This window comes from Trichosurus vulpecula, chromosome 2 (genome assembly GCF_011100635.1).
Source record: "Trichosurus vulpecula isolate mTriVul1 chromosome 2, mTriVul1.pri, whole genome shotgun sequence".
In the NCBI taxonomy this organism is placed as follows: Eukaryota; Metazoa; Chordata; class Mammalia; order Diprotodontia; family Phalangeridae; genus Trichosurus; species Trichosurus vulpecula.
The window spans coordinates 41,958,996-41,975,531 of record NC_050574.1 but is presented as its reverse complement, the minus strand read 5'-3'; the positions used below and the strand labels follow the sequence as shown (position 1 = coordinate 41,975,531).

Below are 16,536 nucleotides of genomic sequence, written 5' to 3'. Positions count from 1 at the left end.
GTTGAAGTAAACAACAGGCTAGGTGATAGAAAAATTCATATTACTTGTACATTTATGTATTCATTCCCTTTAAACTTAGTAGATACATGCATGCATGGGGGCCATACTAAGTCTGACTCTCCAAATAAAGAAATGAGGAAACTTAAATACATTTTTTGGTCCCAACACAGCAGCCTGCATTACATTACTTTTGTGACCCCCATGTATGTTAATAATGATACAAGACAAGGATTTTCCTTAATGGAATAGATTGTAAATACAATAAGTAAGATAGTTGACAAAGTGTCAACTGAAATTACAACCCAGGATCTCTGTGCTTAATTTGCCATTAACACTCCATAACATCATATATGCCCATAAAATATTAAGATACGGAAAAGTCACATAATTCAAGATAGTGTCTGGAGTCAAGGTTTTCACCCTTAATGGCCACGGACAGAGGAAGGAAAGCTCTGTCTGAGTGTGTTGACATAAGAAGAGGCATCTCTGAGCTCACTCAGAGAACAAAGAGACTGTTTGGTCCAGACTCTTCTGGTTAATTAGTTCAGGCTCTGTGTCTTATTGAAATTACAAAAATGATATAAAATGGTATGTAGCTAAGTCACCCAAATTGAAATAGACTATGCCACAAAACAATATCGGGACATATGTACTAGTATTATCCCTGTTTTAGAGATGAGAAAACTGAGGCACAGAGAGGTCAAGTGACTTTCCCAGATGACACGGCCAGTGAGTTTCTGGTACTTAACAAATGTTTGCTGATCGACTGACTGGCCACTTCTAATGATACCAAATGTAACCAACCCACCCTTTTCTGTGTGCTCACGTCCATTTGGAGAACTCTTCCCTACTTTCTTCATACTTGAGACATTCCCTGAGTTCCCTCAACATCCATCGCTTGGTTACCAATGGAGGGCATGGTCATATGACCAGCCCACATTTGTGGCTGGTATCACTTTTCTTGGCTGATGTCCATCCCACCATTTCCCCAGTTGGATCCCTTTCTAAATATGTCATTACCTGCTCACTCTCTCCGTGCACCCCTCTGTGGTCGTTTGTGGGCATCCCCAACTTCAGTTTGGTGAAGGCTGTCATGTCCCATATCTCATAGCCTTGTAAGGTCACTGGAAGAGTACCAGTTTTGAAAAGATGGGCCTTTGTTTCAGGGAAAAGGTGGAGGTTATTTGGTGAGCATTGTAACATCCCCAAAGCAGGCCATTCCTGCCCTCCTCCTTCTGGTCAATGCTGGGCCTGATTCATTGTCCATGGGCACTCTGTTTGAGATAGGCTGATGGACAAGGTGATGTTTTAGCAAGTGCACATAACTGTGTGTGGTAGGATAAGCATTCTTCATGGACTGGGTGAGAACACACTGAGAGAAACTGGAGAAAACACATGGGGAGAACCTAGAGAGAGAAGTCACAGAGGGAATCAATGGATGGACCCATGGAAGAAAGATGGTGGTGAAGCCTAATCCTGGCTGCTCTTCTAGTCATGACTCTAGATGACCCCTGGTCGTCATCATGACCGTCTCCTCCCAGTCCCCCCAGAAGCAGTAACACCCCCCTCCCAGGTGCCAAGGGGGAAAGAAAATCCTCTACCTGGCCCTGCTGCTGGGGAAGGGAGCCAAGTCTCCTTCTCCTTCAGACTCACAGGGAAGTCCCCAAGAAAGCCCATCCATGGTGCCCTCTGACCCAGATGGGTGTCTATCCTAGCACTAGGGATCAGTATAGGCCCCAAGCCTTAGCCTCACAGAAGCATCTTTGTCAGCCCTGAGGCCTCAGGCCCAAAGGAAAGAACAGATATCAAGGCCAGGAGGGGAGGGAAGGAACCCATTCTGTTCTGGGCAAGGAGGCTTCTTTATCCTCTGAGGAGAACCTCGGAATGAGAATTTAGGAATGGGCAGCACCTTCTGCCTCCTGGACCTCTCCAGGTGTGAGGGGCAGTCAGGAGAAGGGGTAGTGGTGGGGTCACACCTGTGAGAAGTCCTGGGTGACCATGGGGCACTTGGTTCCCTTCTTCTCTGTGGGCAGTGGGAAGAATACATTTCTTAGGGGAGGCAGGAAGCCACTGTACCCATCCAACAGCATGGGAAGAACCCAAGATCTGGAACCTAAGCCCTTTTCTTTTTTTTTACCTTTTTTTATTTAACATATTTATTTTTCAGCATTGGTTTTCACAAGACTTTGAATTACAAATTTTCTCCTCATTTCTACCCTCCCCCCCACTCCAAGATGGTGTATATTCTGGTTGCCCTGTTCCCCAGTCAGCCCTCCCTTCTGTCACCCCACTCCCCTTCCATCCCCTTTTCCCTTCCTTTTTTGTAGGGCAAGCTAAATTTCTACTCCCCATTGCCTGTGTATCTTATTTTCTAGTTGCATGCAAAAAGATTTTCTTTTTGTTTTTGAACGTCTGTTTTTAAAAACTTTGAGTTCCAAATTCTCCCTCCTCCTCCCTTTCCACCCACCCTCCCCAAGAAGTCAAGCGATTCAACATAGGCCACATGTGTATCATTATGTATAACCCTTCCACAATACTCATGTTGTGAAAGACTCACTATATTTTGCTCCTTCCCAACCCATCCCCCTTTATTGAATTTTCTCCCTTGACCCCGTCCCCTTTTGAAAGTGTTTGTTTTTGATTACCTCCACCCCCATCTGCCCTCCCCTCCATCATCCCCCCCTTTTTTTATCTTCTTCCCTCTTCTTTCCTGTGGGGTAAGATACCCAATTGGGTATGTATGGTATTCCCTCCTCAGGCCAAATCTGATGAGAGCAAGATTCACTCATTCTCCCCTTACCTGCCCTCTACCCTCCTCCCACAGAACTGTTTCCACTTGCCACCTTGATGCGAGATAATCCACCCCATTCTATCTCTCCCTATCTCCCTCTCTCAATATGTTCCTCTCTCATCCCTTAATTTGATTTTATTTCTTTTAGATATCTTCCCTTCATCTTCAACTCACCCTGTGTCCTCTCTCTCTCTCTCTCTCTCTCCATATATATATATATATATATATATATATATACATATATGTACACACATAGATATATACATACACATTCACTTTATATATATATACATAAACATATATACATATATGTATATTCCCTTCAGCTACCCTAATACTGAGGTCTCATGAATCATACATGTCATCTTTCCATGTAGGAATGCAAACAAAACAGTTCAACCTTAGTAAGTCCCTTGCAGTTTCTTTTTCTTGTTCTTTTTCTTGATTACCTTTTCATGCTTCTCTTGATTCTTGTGTTTGAAAGTCAAATTTTCTATTCAGTTCTGGTCTTTTCACTGAGAAAGCTGGAAAGTCCTCTATTTTATTGAAAATCCATATTTTGCCTTGGAGCATGATACTCAGTTTTGCTGGGTAGGTGATTCTTGGTTTTAATCCTAGCTCCATTGACCTCCGGAATATCGTATTCCAAGCCCTTCGATCTCTTAATGTAGAAGCTGCTAGATCTTGCATTATTCAGATTATGTTTCCACAATACTCAAATTGTTTCTTTCTGGCTGCTTGCAGTATTTTCTCCTTGATCTGGGAGCTCTGGAATTTGGCAACAATATTCCTAGGAGATTTCTTTTTGGGATCTATTTGAGGAGGCGATCGGTGGATTCTTTCAATTTCTATTTTGCCCTGTGGCTCTACAATATCAGGGCAGTTCTCCTTGATAATTTCTTGAAAGATGATATCTAGGCTCTTTTTTTGATCATGGCTTTCAGGTAGTCCAATTATTTTTAAGTTATCCCTCCTGCATCTATTTTCCAGGTCAGTGGTTTTTCCCATGAGATATTTCACATTGTCTTCCATTTTTTCATTCCTTTGGTTCTGTTTTATAATATCTTGATTTCTCGTCAAGTCACTAGCTTCCACTTGCTCCAATATAATTTTTAAGGTAATATTTTCTTCAGTGGTCTTTTGGACCTCCTTTTCCATTTGGCCAATTCTGCCTTTCAAGGCATTCTTCTCCTCATTGGCTTTTTGGAGCTCTTTTGACATTTGCGTTTGTCTATTTTTTAAGGTATTGTTTTCTTCAGTGTATTTTTCAGTATTTTTTTTGGGCCTCCTTTAGCAAGTCATTGACTTGTTTTTCATGGTTTTTTCACATCCTTCTCATTTCTCTTCCCAATTTTTCCTCTACTTCTCTAACTTGCTTTTCCAAATATTTTTTGAGCTCTTCCATGGCCTGAGACCAGTTCATGTTTTCTTGGAGGCTTTTGTTGTAGGCTCTTTGACTTTGTTGACTTCTTCTGGCTGTATGTTTTGGTCTTCTTTGTCACCAAAGATTTCAGAGTGTGAGACTGAATCTGGGTGCATTTTCACTGCCTGGCCATGTTCCCAGCCAACTAACTTGACCCTTGAGTTTTTCAGTGGGGTACGACTGCTTGTAGAGTTAAGAGAGCTATGTTCCAAGCTTGGGGGGATGCACCAGCTCTGTCACACCAGCACTCCTCCTTCCCCAAGAACCCCCAACCCAGACTGGACTTAGATCTTCAGCAGGCTCTTCACTCCTGCTCTGATCTGCCACTTTATTCCTCCCACCAGGTGGGCCTGGGGCCTGAAGCAACTGCAGCTGTAGTTCTGTAGCTGCCCCACCTCCGCTGCCCCCGGGGTGGTAGCCGAACTGCAAATGCCTTCCACTCCCGCAGCTTTTCCCACTAACCTTCTCTGTTGTCTTTGATGTTTGTGGATTGAGAAGTCTGGTAACTGCTGCAGCTCACTGATTCAGGGCACTAGGGCACGCTCTGCCAGGCTCCTGGTCTGGTTGGTCTGCACTGCCCATGCTTGGCTCTGCTCTGCTCTGCTCCGCTCCCAGCTCCGTGAAGGATAGACCTTACCCAGAGATGATCCAAGCTGTCCTGGGCTGGAGCCCTGCTTCCCTCTGTTATTTTGTGGGTTCTGCAGTTCTAGAATTGGTTCAGAGCCATTTTTTATAGGTTTTTGGAGGGACTCGATGGGGAGTTCATGCTAGTCCCTGCCTCCCTAAGCCCTTTTCTTAAAGAGCCCATGTGATCTGACCTTAAGGAATTAAACAAGTGGGGGAGTGAACCAGAGGCAAGATTGGTCCGAGAGAGTCAGAGGCAGAGGCAGAGACAGAGGCAGAGGCAGAGGACCATCTGCTCTGTGGGCAGGGTAGGAGAGAAATCTCAGCATGGCAAGGAGAGTGCAGGCCCATGGAGATGCCCTGGGACCCTCTCCATGACTGGCCCAGCTGTTGGAAAAAATTACTGTTCACATGTGAGAGAGCAGCTGTAGGACGGTTCCCTGAGACATGGGCTAGGACTCAGGAGACCCCACTCTGGGGATTGATCCCAGTCCCTATTTGGCTTGTGACCTGAGGTAGGAGACAATGGTCTTCCCTTCCCTGGACTTCTGTTTTCTTAGGCGGTAAAATAAGAGGTAAAGGTGAAAAGGTGGGGAGCTATAGGATTTTGGATGAATCGATTAAGGAAGGAAGGAATGATAGAAACAGCATTTAGTAACTACCTTCTATATACCAGAAAGGGTTGCTAGGTGGTGCCATAGTGCATAGAGCACCAGGCCTGGAGTCAGGAAGACTCATCTTCCTGAGTTCAAATCTGACCTCAGATATTTACTAGGTGTATGACCTTGGGCAAGGCCCAATTTGACTCAGTTTCCTCATCTGTTAAATAAGCTGGAGAAGAAAGTGGCAAACCACTCCAGTATCTTGGCCAAGAAAACCCGAAGTGGGATCACAAATAGTCAGACACAACAAAAAAATGTTAGTGTTAGTCCCCACAACAACTCAACGGAATAATCCTGTATGGCCAGTACAAAAGTCCGATGGAACATGGAGGATGACAATGGATTATAGACGATTGAATAAAGTGACTCCTCCCTTGTATGGTGCTGTTCCAGATATTGTTACCTTAACAGAAAAGATCCAGAAATATGATGGGACTTGGTAGGCAGTTATTGATTTGGCCAATGTTTCTTTACAATGCCAATAGACTCCAAACAATGGGACCAGTTTGCTTTCACGTGGAAGGGCCAACGATATACTTGTACCCACTTGCCACAAAGATATCTGCACAGCCCAACGATTTGTCATAGGATTGTGGCTGAACATTTGGATGAATCAAAGCTACCTGGTGTACAGCTCACCCACTACATAGATGATATTTTGATACAGGGAGAAACTGTAAAAGAAGTGGAGAAGAGTTTGATGCTTTTAGTTGAGCATATGAAGAAAAGAACACGGGAAATTAACCCTGCAAAGATTCAAGAGCCAGCTCAAATTGTAATGTTTTGGGGTATACAATGGAATAAAGGACTGAGAAGTTCTCCCACAGCTCGACAAAAGATTCAAGATTTTCCTTTCCCCACCAAGAAGAAAGAGGCCCAAAAGTTCATAGGACTGTTTGGATATTGGGGACACCACATTCCACATTTAGGACAGATTTTGAAACCGTTACATAAAGTTACCAGGAAAAAAATATGATTTTGTTTGGAGACTTGAACAGAGTAAATCTTTTGAAGAAGCCAAAGGTGCTATACAATTGGCTCTGGATTTATGGCCTATGCAAAGTAGGCCGGTGACTGTACAAGATGACCATGCAAATTGGAATTATGGCAGAAACAACAAAGCTGAAATGTACCCTTAGGATTTTGGGCAAAGAAACTACCTACATCTGGAATACAATATATACCTTTTGAAAAGCAGTTGTTAGCTGCATATTGGGCTCTGGCAGAGATGGAAAAAACTGACTCTGGGCCACGAAGTGATAGTAAGGCCTGGAATCCCGATTATGACTTCGGTAATGAGTACCCCAGCATCTCACAGAATTGGACATGCACAAGAGGCTAGCATAATTGACTGGAAATGGTATATTCAGGAGAGATTGAAAACAGGCAAAAGTGGAGTTTCTGCTCTGCATGAATCTTTAGCAAATACAGACATTGACAGAAATTACAAATCAAACCCCCTGCACCAAGGCGAGTGTTGGTACAATCCTTGGTAAAATGGAATGAAGGCTATGATGGATTGACTAAAGAACAGAAGAAACATACATGGTTTACTGATGGGACAGCAAAATATTTGGGCCATAAAAGACATTGGAAAGCAGTAACCTGTACCCTATGTACTAAGCAGACTTTAGGAAGTACTGGGATAGGTGGAAGTACTCACTATGGTGGACTTATGGAAGTACATCAAGCTATCAAAAGAGAGAAAGGAGGACAGTGTCATATATTCACTGATTCGTGGGCAGTAGCTAATGGGTTAGCCAATGTGGAAAAACCAAAATTGGTAAATTCATGGTAAGCAAGTTTGGGGCAAAGAAGTATGGGAAGATATATGGGGCATGTCTTTGATTGCTAATATAGAGTGGATATGTCATATTCCATATTATCCACAAGCATCTGGGTTGATGGATTATTGAAAGAACAGTTAAGAAAGTTATGTTCTAATAATTGGTATCAACATTGGAAGGATAATTTGTTCCCTGCTTTATGTAATTTGCATAATAGACCATTAGGAGGAAGTGCAGCTCTGGCCAGAATGATGACCCCAAATCTGCAAATTAGAAAGCAACAAACACATAAAATCCAAAATATTGAGTATTTGACTGTGAGGGAAGATGTCCCATCACCGTATCCAGGAGTACCTGGTTTGGCAGGATATGATTTACATTGTTTAGAGGACTTTTGGTTGAATAGAACAGAGAAAAGAAAAATCTCTACTGGGATATGTATCAAAAACCCTGAGAATCATTTTGGATGGATATTACCTAAACTAGGATTAGCAGCTGAGGGAATACATGTATTGGCTGGAGTGATACATTCTAGTTATAAAGAAGAAATTATTGTAACATTCCAGAATTTGGTTGAAGAACCTATACAGTTTTTTAAAAATGATAGAATAGTTCAATTGACTATTATTTCTTGTGAAACAATACCCCTTGTGAAAAGTGACCCTCCTTCCGAAATCACTAGCAGAGGAAAGGAAGGGGTATTCTACTGATAGAATAAAATTGGGAGCTAAAGTATGGGTAAAATGGAAGCAGGGCGATGTTCCAAAGCTGCAGAAATTGAAGCATGTGGGAAATGTAATACTGTAACAGTGGTTTACCCAGGAGAAAATGATTATGAAACTGTATCCTTAACTCATGTATTCTATCATGAAGGAAGCAATGAAAGTCTCTTTGTTTCTTTTTGGATTTTTGTCTGTTAAATTTATTTGTAAGATTTGTTTCCTGCAGGCTTAGCACCATCCACCTGCAAATGCCTGACCACTTAAGCAAGATGTCACCTTCTGATGTGTTCATTTGTCAGCTCTGGACCTGTCTGTGACTGTGATGTGTCATCTTTAGACCTGGCATTAACCAAGTTCTGGATGCCAGCTTGCTAAAGAGCTGATCTTTTCAATAGGACTCTTAACCTCTTGGGGCAGGAACAGCTCTATGTCCAATTACAGCAGGAAAAAACTATGGAGGATGAGATATTTGCCCATTACCCCAAGATTTTAAGCCCCATTTGTTCGATGGGGGAATGATGACATTGTTTTGTGTGCTTATCTTGTGATATTCCTGTTATATTGTTGTGTAAAGTCCTGTTGACACCAGTTATCCCAAAACTCCCATTGTCCTATGTGATGGATAAGAAGGATCTTGGGGCTGAAAGTAATAGCGACTTAGATTTGACGATCTTTCCCACCCATTTAAAGACTGTGTGACCTGCTTGCATCTCAGGAAGCCTAAGTCACATGTGGTAGGAGGAGCTTACTGAGAGGAAAAGGAAGTTGTGTCACAGGAAATGCTGAGAGAGCTGTTCGGACAGTTATGGCCATTAATGACAGATAGAACTGAGGGAAAAAGAGTCGACCTGTGATAGCTGAGAAGAATGTGGTGGCTGTCAGTGAGTGAGTTTTTGGGAAGGCCCCAGGAGTGGGTCAGAGAGGTTTTGGGATGGTGAGGTTCCATGCTGTGGTATTGTGTTTTAAGTTCCTTGCTATTATGATAAAGTGGACTGACTGGTTGTGGGAGCAGATTGCCTCGTTATGGGATATGGTTCTCTGGTGTCTGAATAAATGTTTTACTTCTTCCACCTTCTCTATGGAGAGTCTTTCATTCTTTGCAATACAAAACTACCTAGGCATATTCATGATTATCAATGATGTTGTGTTTACTGCCTTGCTGTTACACCCACTCATCTTGACTAGCAGGTTCACAGCTCTCACTTTCAAAAAAGTTTTTAAAGAGTGGACACAAAAGTGAAGTTCACTTGAGTAAGAGTTAGAACCATAAGATGTTTCACCCTGTCGTTCTGCCTCTGACTGAGCCAGGGCTGCAGTAAAAGTTAGAACAGCTAAAAACATTTTAGCAGATTCCTCTCATCCCAGATCAGATTAAGGGAAGAGAGTGCTGAAGAATGTTAGGGAATTTGAGTTATCCTTCACCACCTGGCAACATGGGGAAGGCATAGCAGTTGTATCAGGGACCCCACTGGCAACAGCCCTGGGCCCCTGACCACCCTGAAGCCCACCCCTCTAGGGAATCAGAGGAACCTCTCCACTCAAGCCCCTAAGTCCTTGTTCCTACCCTAGTGGAACCTGGAGCTTCTGCTCCAAGTTCCCTGAAGCTGAGCAGTCCCTATCAAGAAGCTCATAGGTTCCTCAGGGTCCTTCCTCCTTATCCACCAAATCTCCCTCCTCAATGGCTCCCCGGATCTTCAATTCAGGTGCTGGACTCTACAGCCTCCCATCACTCCTTGGTCCATAGTGCCTCTTTCTCCCCTCTTCCCAAATCCCTGATTCAACCACCCCTGAGTCCACAACCAGGCTCTGCAACTGTGGGGAAAGGAGAGAAGCCTCTACAATTGGTAAGCCCAACCTTCTATCAATAATTTTTATATGTAATGATTTGGAAATGCAATTAATGTCATCTGAAGTTTTCTGTTTGTGTTATTATTGTATTTCTAAATTGTAGTAAAATTTTCCTGTATTGTAAAAACTTGAGTGACTATTGTGAACCAGAAATGGTGTTAGACAAAGCAATTTTTATTCTCAATTATGTTGAAACTAAAAGATGGAAAAAATCATGTAAAACCAGTTATGTTACTTTTTTCATTTTTTTGAGGGGGGGAAGACAGGGCAATTAGGGTTAAATGACTCGCTCAAGGTCACACAGCTAGTAAAGTATGTCAAGTATCTGAGGCAAGATTTCAGCTCAGGTCCTCCTGACTCCAGGGCCAGTGCTCTACTCACTGAACCACCTAGTTGCCCCACCAGTTATGTTACTTTATCAGCCTTGCTAACCCTGTCTTATAATGTTTTATAGCTGCCATTTAGACAGCTAAAATAATTTGGCTATCACTTATGAAACTTGTGAGTTCATTAACTGAGTTCTTTGGGGTATTTGATCCTAAAACCTAAAATGGTTAATTGATTAATGTATGTGGAAAGAAGGGAATTGGGTGGAAGCCTTATCGGGTTGATTCTGCCCATTCAGAACAATCCTCCTGTATCCATGGGAGTCGGCAGGCAGAGGCACCAGTGTCAGGCCCTCCTTGGGGTCCAGGTCGATTGTCCTTATTTTATAAAGTTGCCAAGGCCTCTGGAAACCATCTGTGTGGGCAAAGTCTTCAGCCCCAGGAAAATAACTTGTTTGAATTATGTAGGTCCTGAACAATGAACTTGGCTTGCTGAGAAGTTGCAAGTTAAAGGATTCTAATAATTGGCTTTTACACCAGGACAAGTCTAAATGGGAGAGGGAAGGACATTAAATGGAATCGCTTATGTATGTGGGTATTGGTAAAACTTTATTGCTTATTGCAACTCCATGCAAGTAAAAGCAACTGTGTCTGGCTCTACGTTGTGATTAGTGAAGCTTACTGTTTAAGGTTAAAGGCACTTGGGACCATAACTAATTTTGTTTGAGTTTGAATTTGGGTATAGTTGTCTGCATTAAATCAGTATCTGAGAGAAATGCCACAAGCTACTCAGAGGGAATGTCATCCTGTACGGTTAACAGGTGGAGGTCTGCATTTGGGAAAAAGCCCTGGGTACAATCTTAGCCTTAGTCTAGGATGGGATCCTCCTGACTCAGTTTCCCCATTGTGTTCCTTTGGAAAGGAATGTTTCCCACCTGACTATTTCTGAGTCTGGCTATGAGGTGGAACAAATACTGCATTATTGGAGAACTGTAACTCCATCTGAATTTAAACAGAGCCAAGGAGGTTTTATCCTGTCATATTTGGCATGTCACATGTCCCTGCTTTTTTGTTTCCATAGCAAATTTCTATGATCAGAGCCAGTAGTCAGTAAAAGATATAAGCTGTTTTGTGTTATCTTCTTAGGAAATTTAGTATTATTTTTATCTAGAGCTAGAACATATGCAGAAGTTTATGCAAACTGCTTAAGACTCACCGTAAGATGTTCCCCTTTGTTTAAAGGGATTCTAAGAGCAGCTGTATTTTTCCTTCGATCAGTCTCTTACTGTTACCAATGTGAGATTCCATTACAACACCTTTTTGCCTAAGAAACTTAGTGATATCTACGAATTCTGCAATAATTAGGAATTTAGGTTGGTATAATACTTTGGGAATTTATTTTACTTAGCAATTTTACACCAAATTAGTTTTAATGAATCTCAATTTTAAAGGTTTATTTTTGCTTTAAGGTGGAAAAGAAAGCTGTCATTTTAAAAGTTTTCAACTAAATTTCTTCTGAAAAGTTTAGTGATTATTTCTGTTAACATCAGGATAAATGTTAAAACTGTTTTAAAAGAAGGGGAAACACTTTTAGAAGAAATGTTGAAAAAATCTTTTTTGTAAGTTTTAGAAGGACTAATAAACTTTCATTTGCAACATAATTTATTGCTGAATTAAAGCAACGAGTTGTAAAACAGATCTTGCTATTTTGATCTGAATTTGTAGTCATTCCATGGCCTAAGCAACAGTTAAATTAGTGTTTGAACTTATATATAAACGATTCAATTTCTGAAGTATCTTTCTTCCAGAGTGAATATAATCAGAGAAGGATAAACAAGTTTGTGACACAAAGATGTATATCTATTCAGTTGTAAGATTCAAGTCAGGAACCTCTGTTGTTTAAGGCAGTACAGTTATGTTGGTGAAGAGTAATAACTTATGAGCTATCTTGTCTATGGTAGAAATATATAGGAAAGTGAAGTAATCTGACTTATGGGTTAATAACGGAAAATTATGTAGCTTGATTTGAAAGTTGATAGTTCAATCCAATTTCTACTAGCCCATACTCACTCCACTTCTGGTCATTTTCCTCTTACTCCTTTTTGGTCCTTGTTTGTTTAATCTCTTTGTCACATTAGTCTCTTATAGGCTCACTGCCCTCCACTTGCATACGACAGCTCAGGCTGGGTACAAACCCCTGTTCGAGGTCATGACCCATCACTCCTGGACATGTTGTCAACTGTATTCTGGACACTGGCTATAGCCTCAACCCCTTGAATGAGGGACCCTGGGAGGCAGGGACAGCTCTACATATTTTCTCAGCATGAAGCAGTTTCAGAAGCTGAGACCTTTGTCCCTTATCCCAAATGATTTTGCATCCCATATATTTAAGGGGGGAATGATGGGGTGCTTGAATGCCTGTGCTTGGACCCCAGTTCCAAAATCACATCTCCCCTTAGCCTCAAAACAGTGTACCTAGCAGTTGCTCTCTAGGAAAACAGGACAGCATGCCCTAGCAAAACACTTACCTCTCTTCCTGATACAGTGTTCTGCTGTAACTATAGAATTTATTAGTTTGAACCAGCTATGTACTGACTGAAGTGACTGTGTACTGGGTCATAGAGATATTTACTACTCACTGACCTATCATATGCATGCTAGACCTATACATATGTATACTCCCTTACATTTATCTTATCTAACAAGATATTGATGCCATCAGCCTGGGTATCTCCCAGTCAGCCCTGACTGTTAGTTGACTAAGTGATGTTTCAGGCCTAAAACCACACCTCCATGTAGCCCCGCTTTGGGCTATTTCCCAGTGAATTCTGGGTAAGATCACTGCTTAGTAGATACGAAAAGTGGATGTTCTTCTGAGAGCTGACCACTCCTTAACCACTCCCTAATACCACTCTGAATCATCTAATTAACATATTTGGCATATGTCTTACTAAAGTTTAACCTTTATAAATTTTACCTGTACCCCTGTAAAGTTGCAAGTTCCCTAACAACTCTTTGCTGCTGAAAAGTGTAGTAAATTTTTGCCACCTTGACTTAAAGAATGCTTGAGATTGTGAATTCATTCCAGATGGGCCCGACCCTCTCCAGTACTCTGGTTCTTGAGGGGTTACCCCTGCAATGACTCTGTCTGGCAACTCCAGTCTTGGGGTTCCTTGACTTCATCTCAACCTCAACATTTCTATTGAGGAACAAGGAGTATCCCTGCATCCCTGACACAACTAGTGAGTAAAAGTGCAAACAGTCCTGGGAAGTGTGATCAGAGATTCAATGTTATCAGGAAGGAGGCAGGTCAAAGTGAAGGCCAGCAGACTGAGGGAAAGACAAAGCTTCAAGAGGAGAGCATGTTTGTTAAATGATACAAGGACACTCTCAAGGTCTCTCTGAAGAACTTTAATATTGATCATGAGACTTGGACTGCCCAACATGTCATGTGTGCATCAAAGAAGGCACTGGGCTCTCTGAGTGAGGCAGAATTGTATTAGCTCAGAAGAAACATGAGATGCAAAATTCAGAAACATCTCCACTCCAACTGTTTCCACCTACTATTTGTTCCCCACCTGTGATAGTGCATTCTGAGCTCATATTGGTCTGACGGGCCATAGTGGGCAGAGAGCTGGCCTTTAAGTGCCAAAGACCTGGGTTGAGGACCTCCCTGGGACATATCCTTGCTGTGTGATCTCTCCCAGGATGTTTTCCTACTCAGCACTCTAGGAAGTGCTTGCTCAGATGACAAGCTGGCAGAAAAGGTGCCAGCCTGCAGTGGAGCAGGGAGGCTACTCAACTGAGACTTCCCATGCCAGTGAAATCACACAGACCTGATCCTGAACTTGACTATCCTTGTCTTTGCACTTTCATCTAAATTGTCCCATGTTTAGAATGCTCTTTCTCCTTCTGTGTTTCTCAGAATCTCAATCTTTATCCAAGAGTCAGCTGGGGCCAACTGCTCCATGAAGCACTTAAAGAGGGCGGGATCTGTTGCCCTCCCCCTAGTAGAGTGGAAGCTCCCTGAGGTCAGGGATGCAGTTGTTTTCCTTTGTATCCCCAGCACTTGGCAGAGTGGTATGTCCATAGCAGGTGTTTAATGAATTTTTGTTGAATAGTTTAATGTTGTGTATTGAAGTTATCTGCAGGTACCTTTTTTGCCCTCTACTATGGGGTATCACAGGCTTGTGGAGGATCCTAGTGGAAAGAGGGGGGACACTGTGAGGATGGGACCACTGAGGAGAGATGGGAGCAGGGGAATGGTGAGGATGAGACCACTGAGGAGAGGTGTGGGGGGATACTGTGAGATTGAGGAGACCACTGAGGAGAGGTGGTGGGGGTGGGGAAGGCATGGTGAGGACGAGAGTACAGAGGAGAGGGGGTCACTGGGATGATAGGAACCACTGAGGGGGGTGCGGTCACTCTGAGGATGAGACCATTGAGGGGAGTGGAGAGGTCATGGACAAGGCCACTTCAGGTAGTTGGGTGTTCTCTAGAGCAAGTGAGCCATTTGCTCATTGGGCAATTTTTTTTTATAACACTGTGATGTAATCTGGATGGGAAAATCTCCATGAGGAAATTTCCTCTGCAGGGGAAAAGTTCTTGGCTCTCAGGGCAAAGGAGCTGGGCTTAAATCCCACTTGTAATGCAGAGTACCAGTGAGACCTTGGGGCATCACCTAACTTTCCCAGGCCTCAGTTTCCTCATCTGAAACCTCCATGGTTCAGATTAAATGGCTCCAATCCCATAAACCAATGCAGGTCAGCACTAGGGGCCAAGAGGAAGTCGGTTGTCCAGGGTCTCACAGCCAGGATGGGTCTCAGGCCGCCTTGTCCCCAGATCTCCCAGCTCTCTGTTCATTAAGATGGAGCTATTCTTTAAGAAGGGCCCATGCAGAGATCACTAGCCTGTCAGGAGCTGAGCTAGCACAAAAGCAGTGTCAGAAAGTGGGGGAAGAAGGGGAGGAAGGGGATGGTCTTTGCTTTCTCCTCCCCCATAGTGACATACACAGACTGAGACCTCAGATGAGTAGAGTACATTGTATTTTCGAATCTCAATGAATATTTCCACATGCTTCCTGCCAAGCCCCTTCCAGAATCAAGGCACAGGGGTATGGGGTGGAGGGATTGGGAATGAGGAGCCATTTGCATCTAAGCTAATTCTCATAGCAAAATGAGTCAGGGGGCTCTCCAGATATTAATGGGTCACAGAAGGGCCAAAGGCCCTCAGAGTTGGTGGAGGCACCCCCACAGGGCCAGGAGCAATCCCGTACCCATTCCCCAGGCTTGCACTGTGGTAGTAGAAACCCCGTTAGAGTTGCCCTCGTCCTCAGATTGCCCTTCGCATTCCTCAGTCACAGTAAAGGGCCCAAAAGCCTGGGTGTTTCCAAGTAGATAGCAGCCTGTGATGGCTTTGGAGGCACAGCCCTGGATGTCCAAGTCAAATGAAATCCCTCCTGTCCCCAGAGGCACACAGAAAGAACTGTCACTCTAGAACTGGGGACCCAGGAGTTCAGATCCCCCAGCTACCATCCCCCAGGGATGCATGAGTCCATATCCCCAGCTACCACCCCCAGGGACGCAGGAGTCCAGATCTCCCAGTTCCCACCCCACAAGGGACCCAAGATTCCAGATCCCCCGTTCCCACCCCCCAGGGACCAGGAGTCCAGATCTCCCAGTTCTCACCACCCAGGGACACAGGGGTCCAGATCCCCCCCCAATTCCCACCCCCCAGGGATGAAGGAGTCCAGATCTCCAGTTACCATCCCCATGGACCCAGAAGTCCAGACCCCCCAGTTCCCACCTCCTCCCCATGGACCCAGGCTTCCTGATTTGACTGCTTACAGTCTAATTTCCCAGCCCTCCTGATCCCCTGCCCCCTGTTCGTTCAGGGTCCAAGGTGTTCTAATCCTCCAGCCCCAACTCCAGAAGGCGTCAGCTCTGGCGGTTACCTCCACTGAGCTGCAACAGTCCCTGGTAACAGCGGGAGGTGCCCTCTGGGCACAGGGAAAGAGTGTTGCTTGAACAGGAGGATCCCAAGGCCGCACACATTGGACACTGGAGACCATCAGAGGAAGGCACAGCTGTTTGAGGAGGAAGAGGGTCAGGGGCTTGTTGGAGGATCAGGGGCCCCCATGGTTCCCCCCGCTCCCTCTGTCTCTGACTCTGTCTCTGTCTCTCTCTGGGTCCTCATCTTCATGGTGGTTGTGATGGAAAGACCCCAGGACCTATTTCCTTATCTTGGCTCTGTTCTGGACTGATCTGTGTGACTGCTTCTCCTCCCTGAGCAACAACAGCTCTAAGATGGGAATAAAAATCTTTGTTCATTGGCTTGTGGATGTGAGGATTGAG

At 43.8% G+C, this 16,536-nt stretch overlaps 1 protein-coding gene across 1 annotated transcript in view; it reads right to left on the bottom strand.

The window, feature by feature from the left end:
* The window catches only part of LOC118836372 (CD177 antigen-like), a 39,977-nt gene that overhangs the window by 17,827 nt on the left and 5,614 nt on the right, over positions 1-16,536 (bottom strand). Inside the window, exons 3-4 of the mRNA XM_036743684.1 lie at positions 16,137-16,268; positions 15,459-15,641 (exon numbers count right to left, since the gene is read on the bottom strand). Of these exons, the coding sequence (XP_036599579.1) occupies positions 15,459-15,641; positions 16,137-16,268 (315 nt within the window). The remainder of the gene's footprint in view (positions 1-15,458; positions 15,642-16,136; positions 16,269-16,536) is intronic.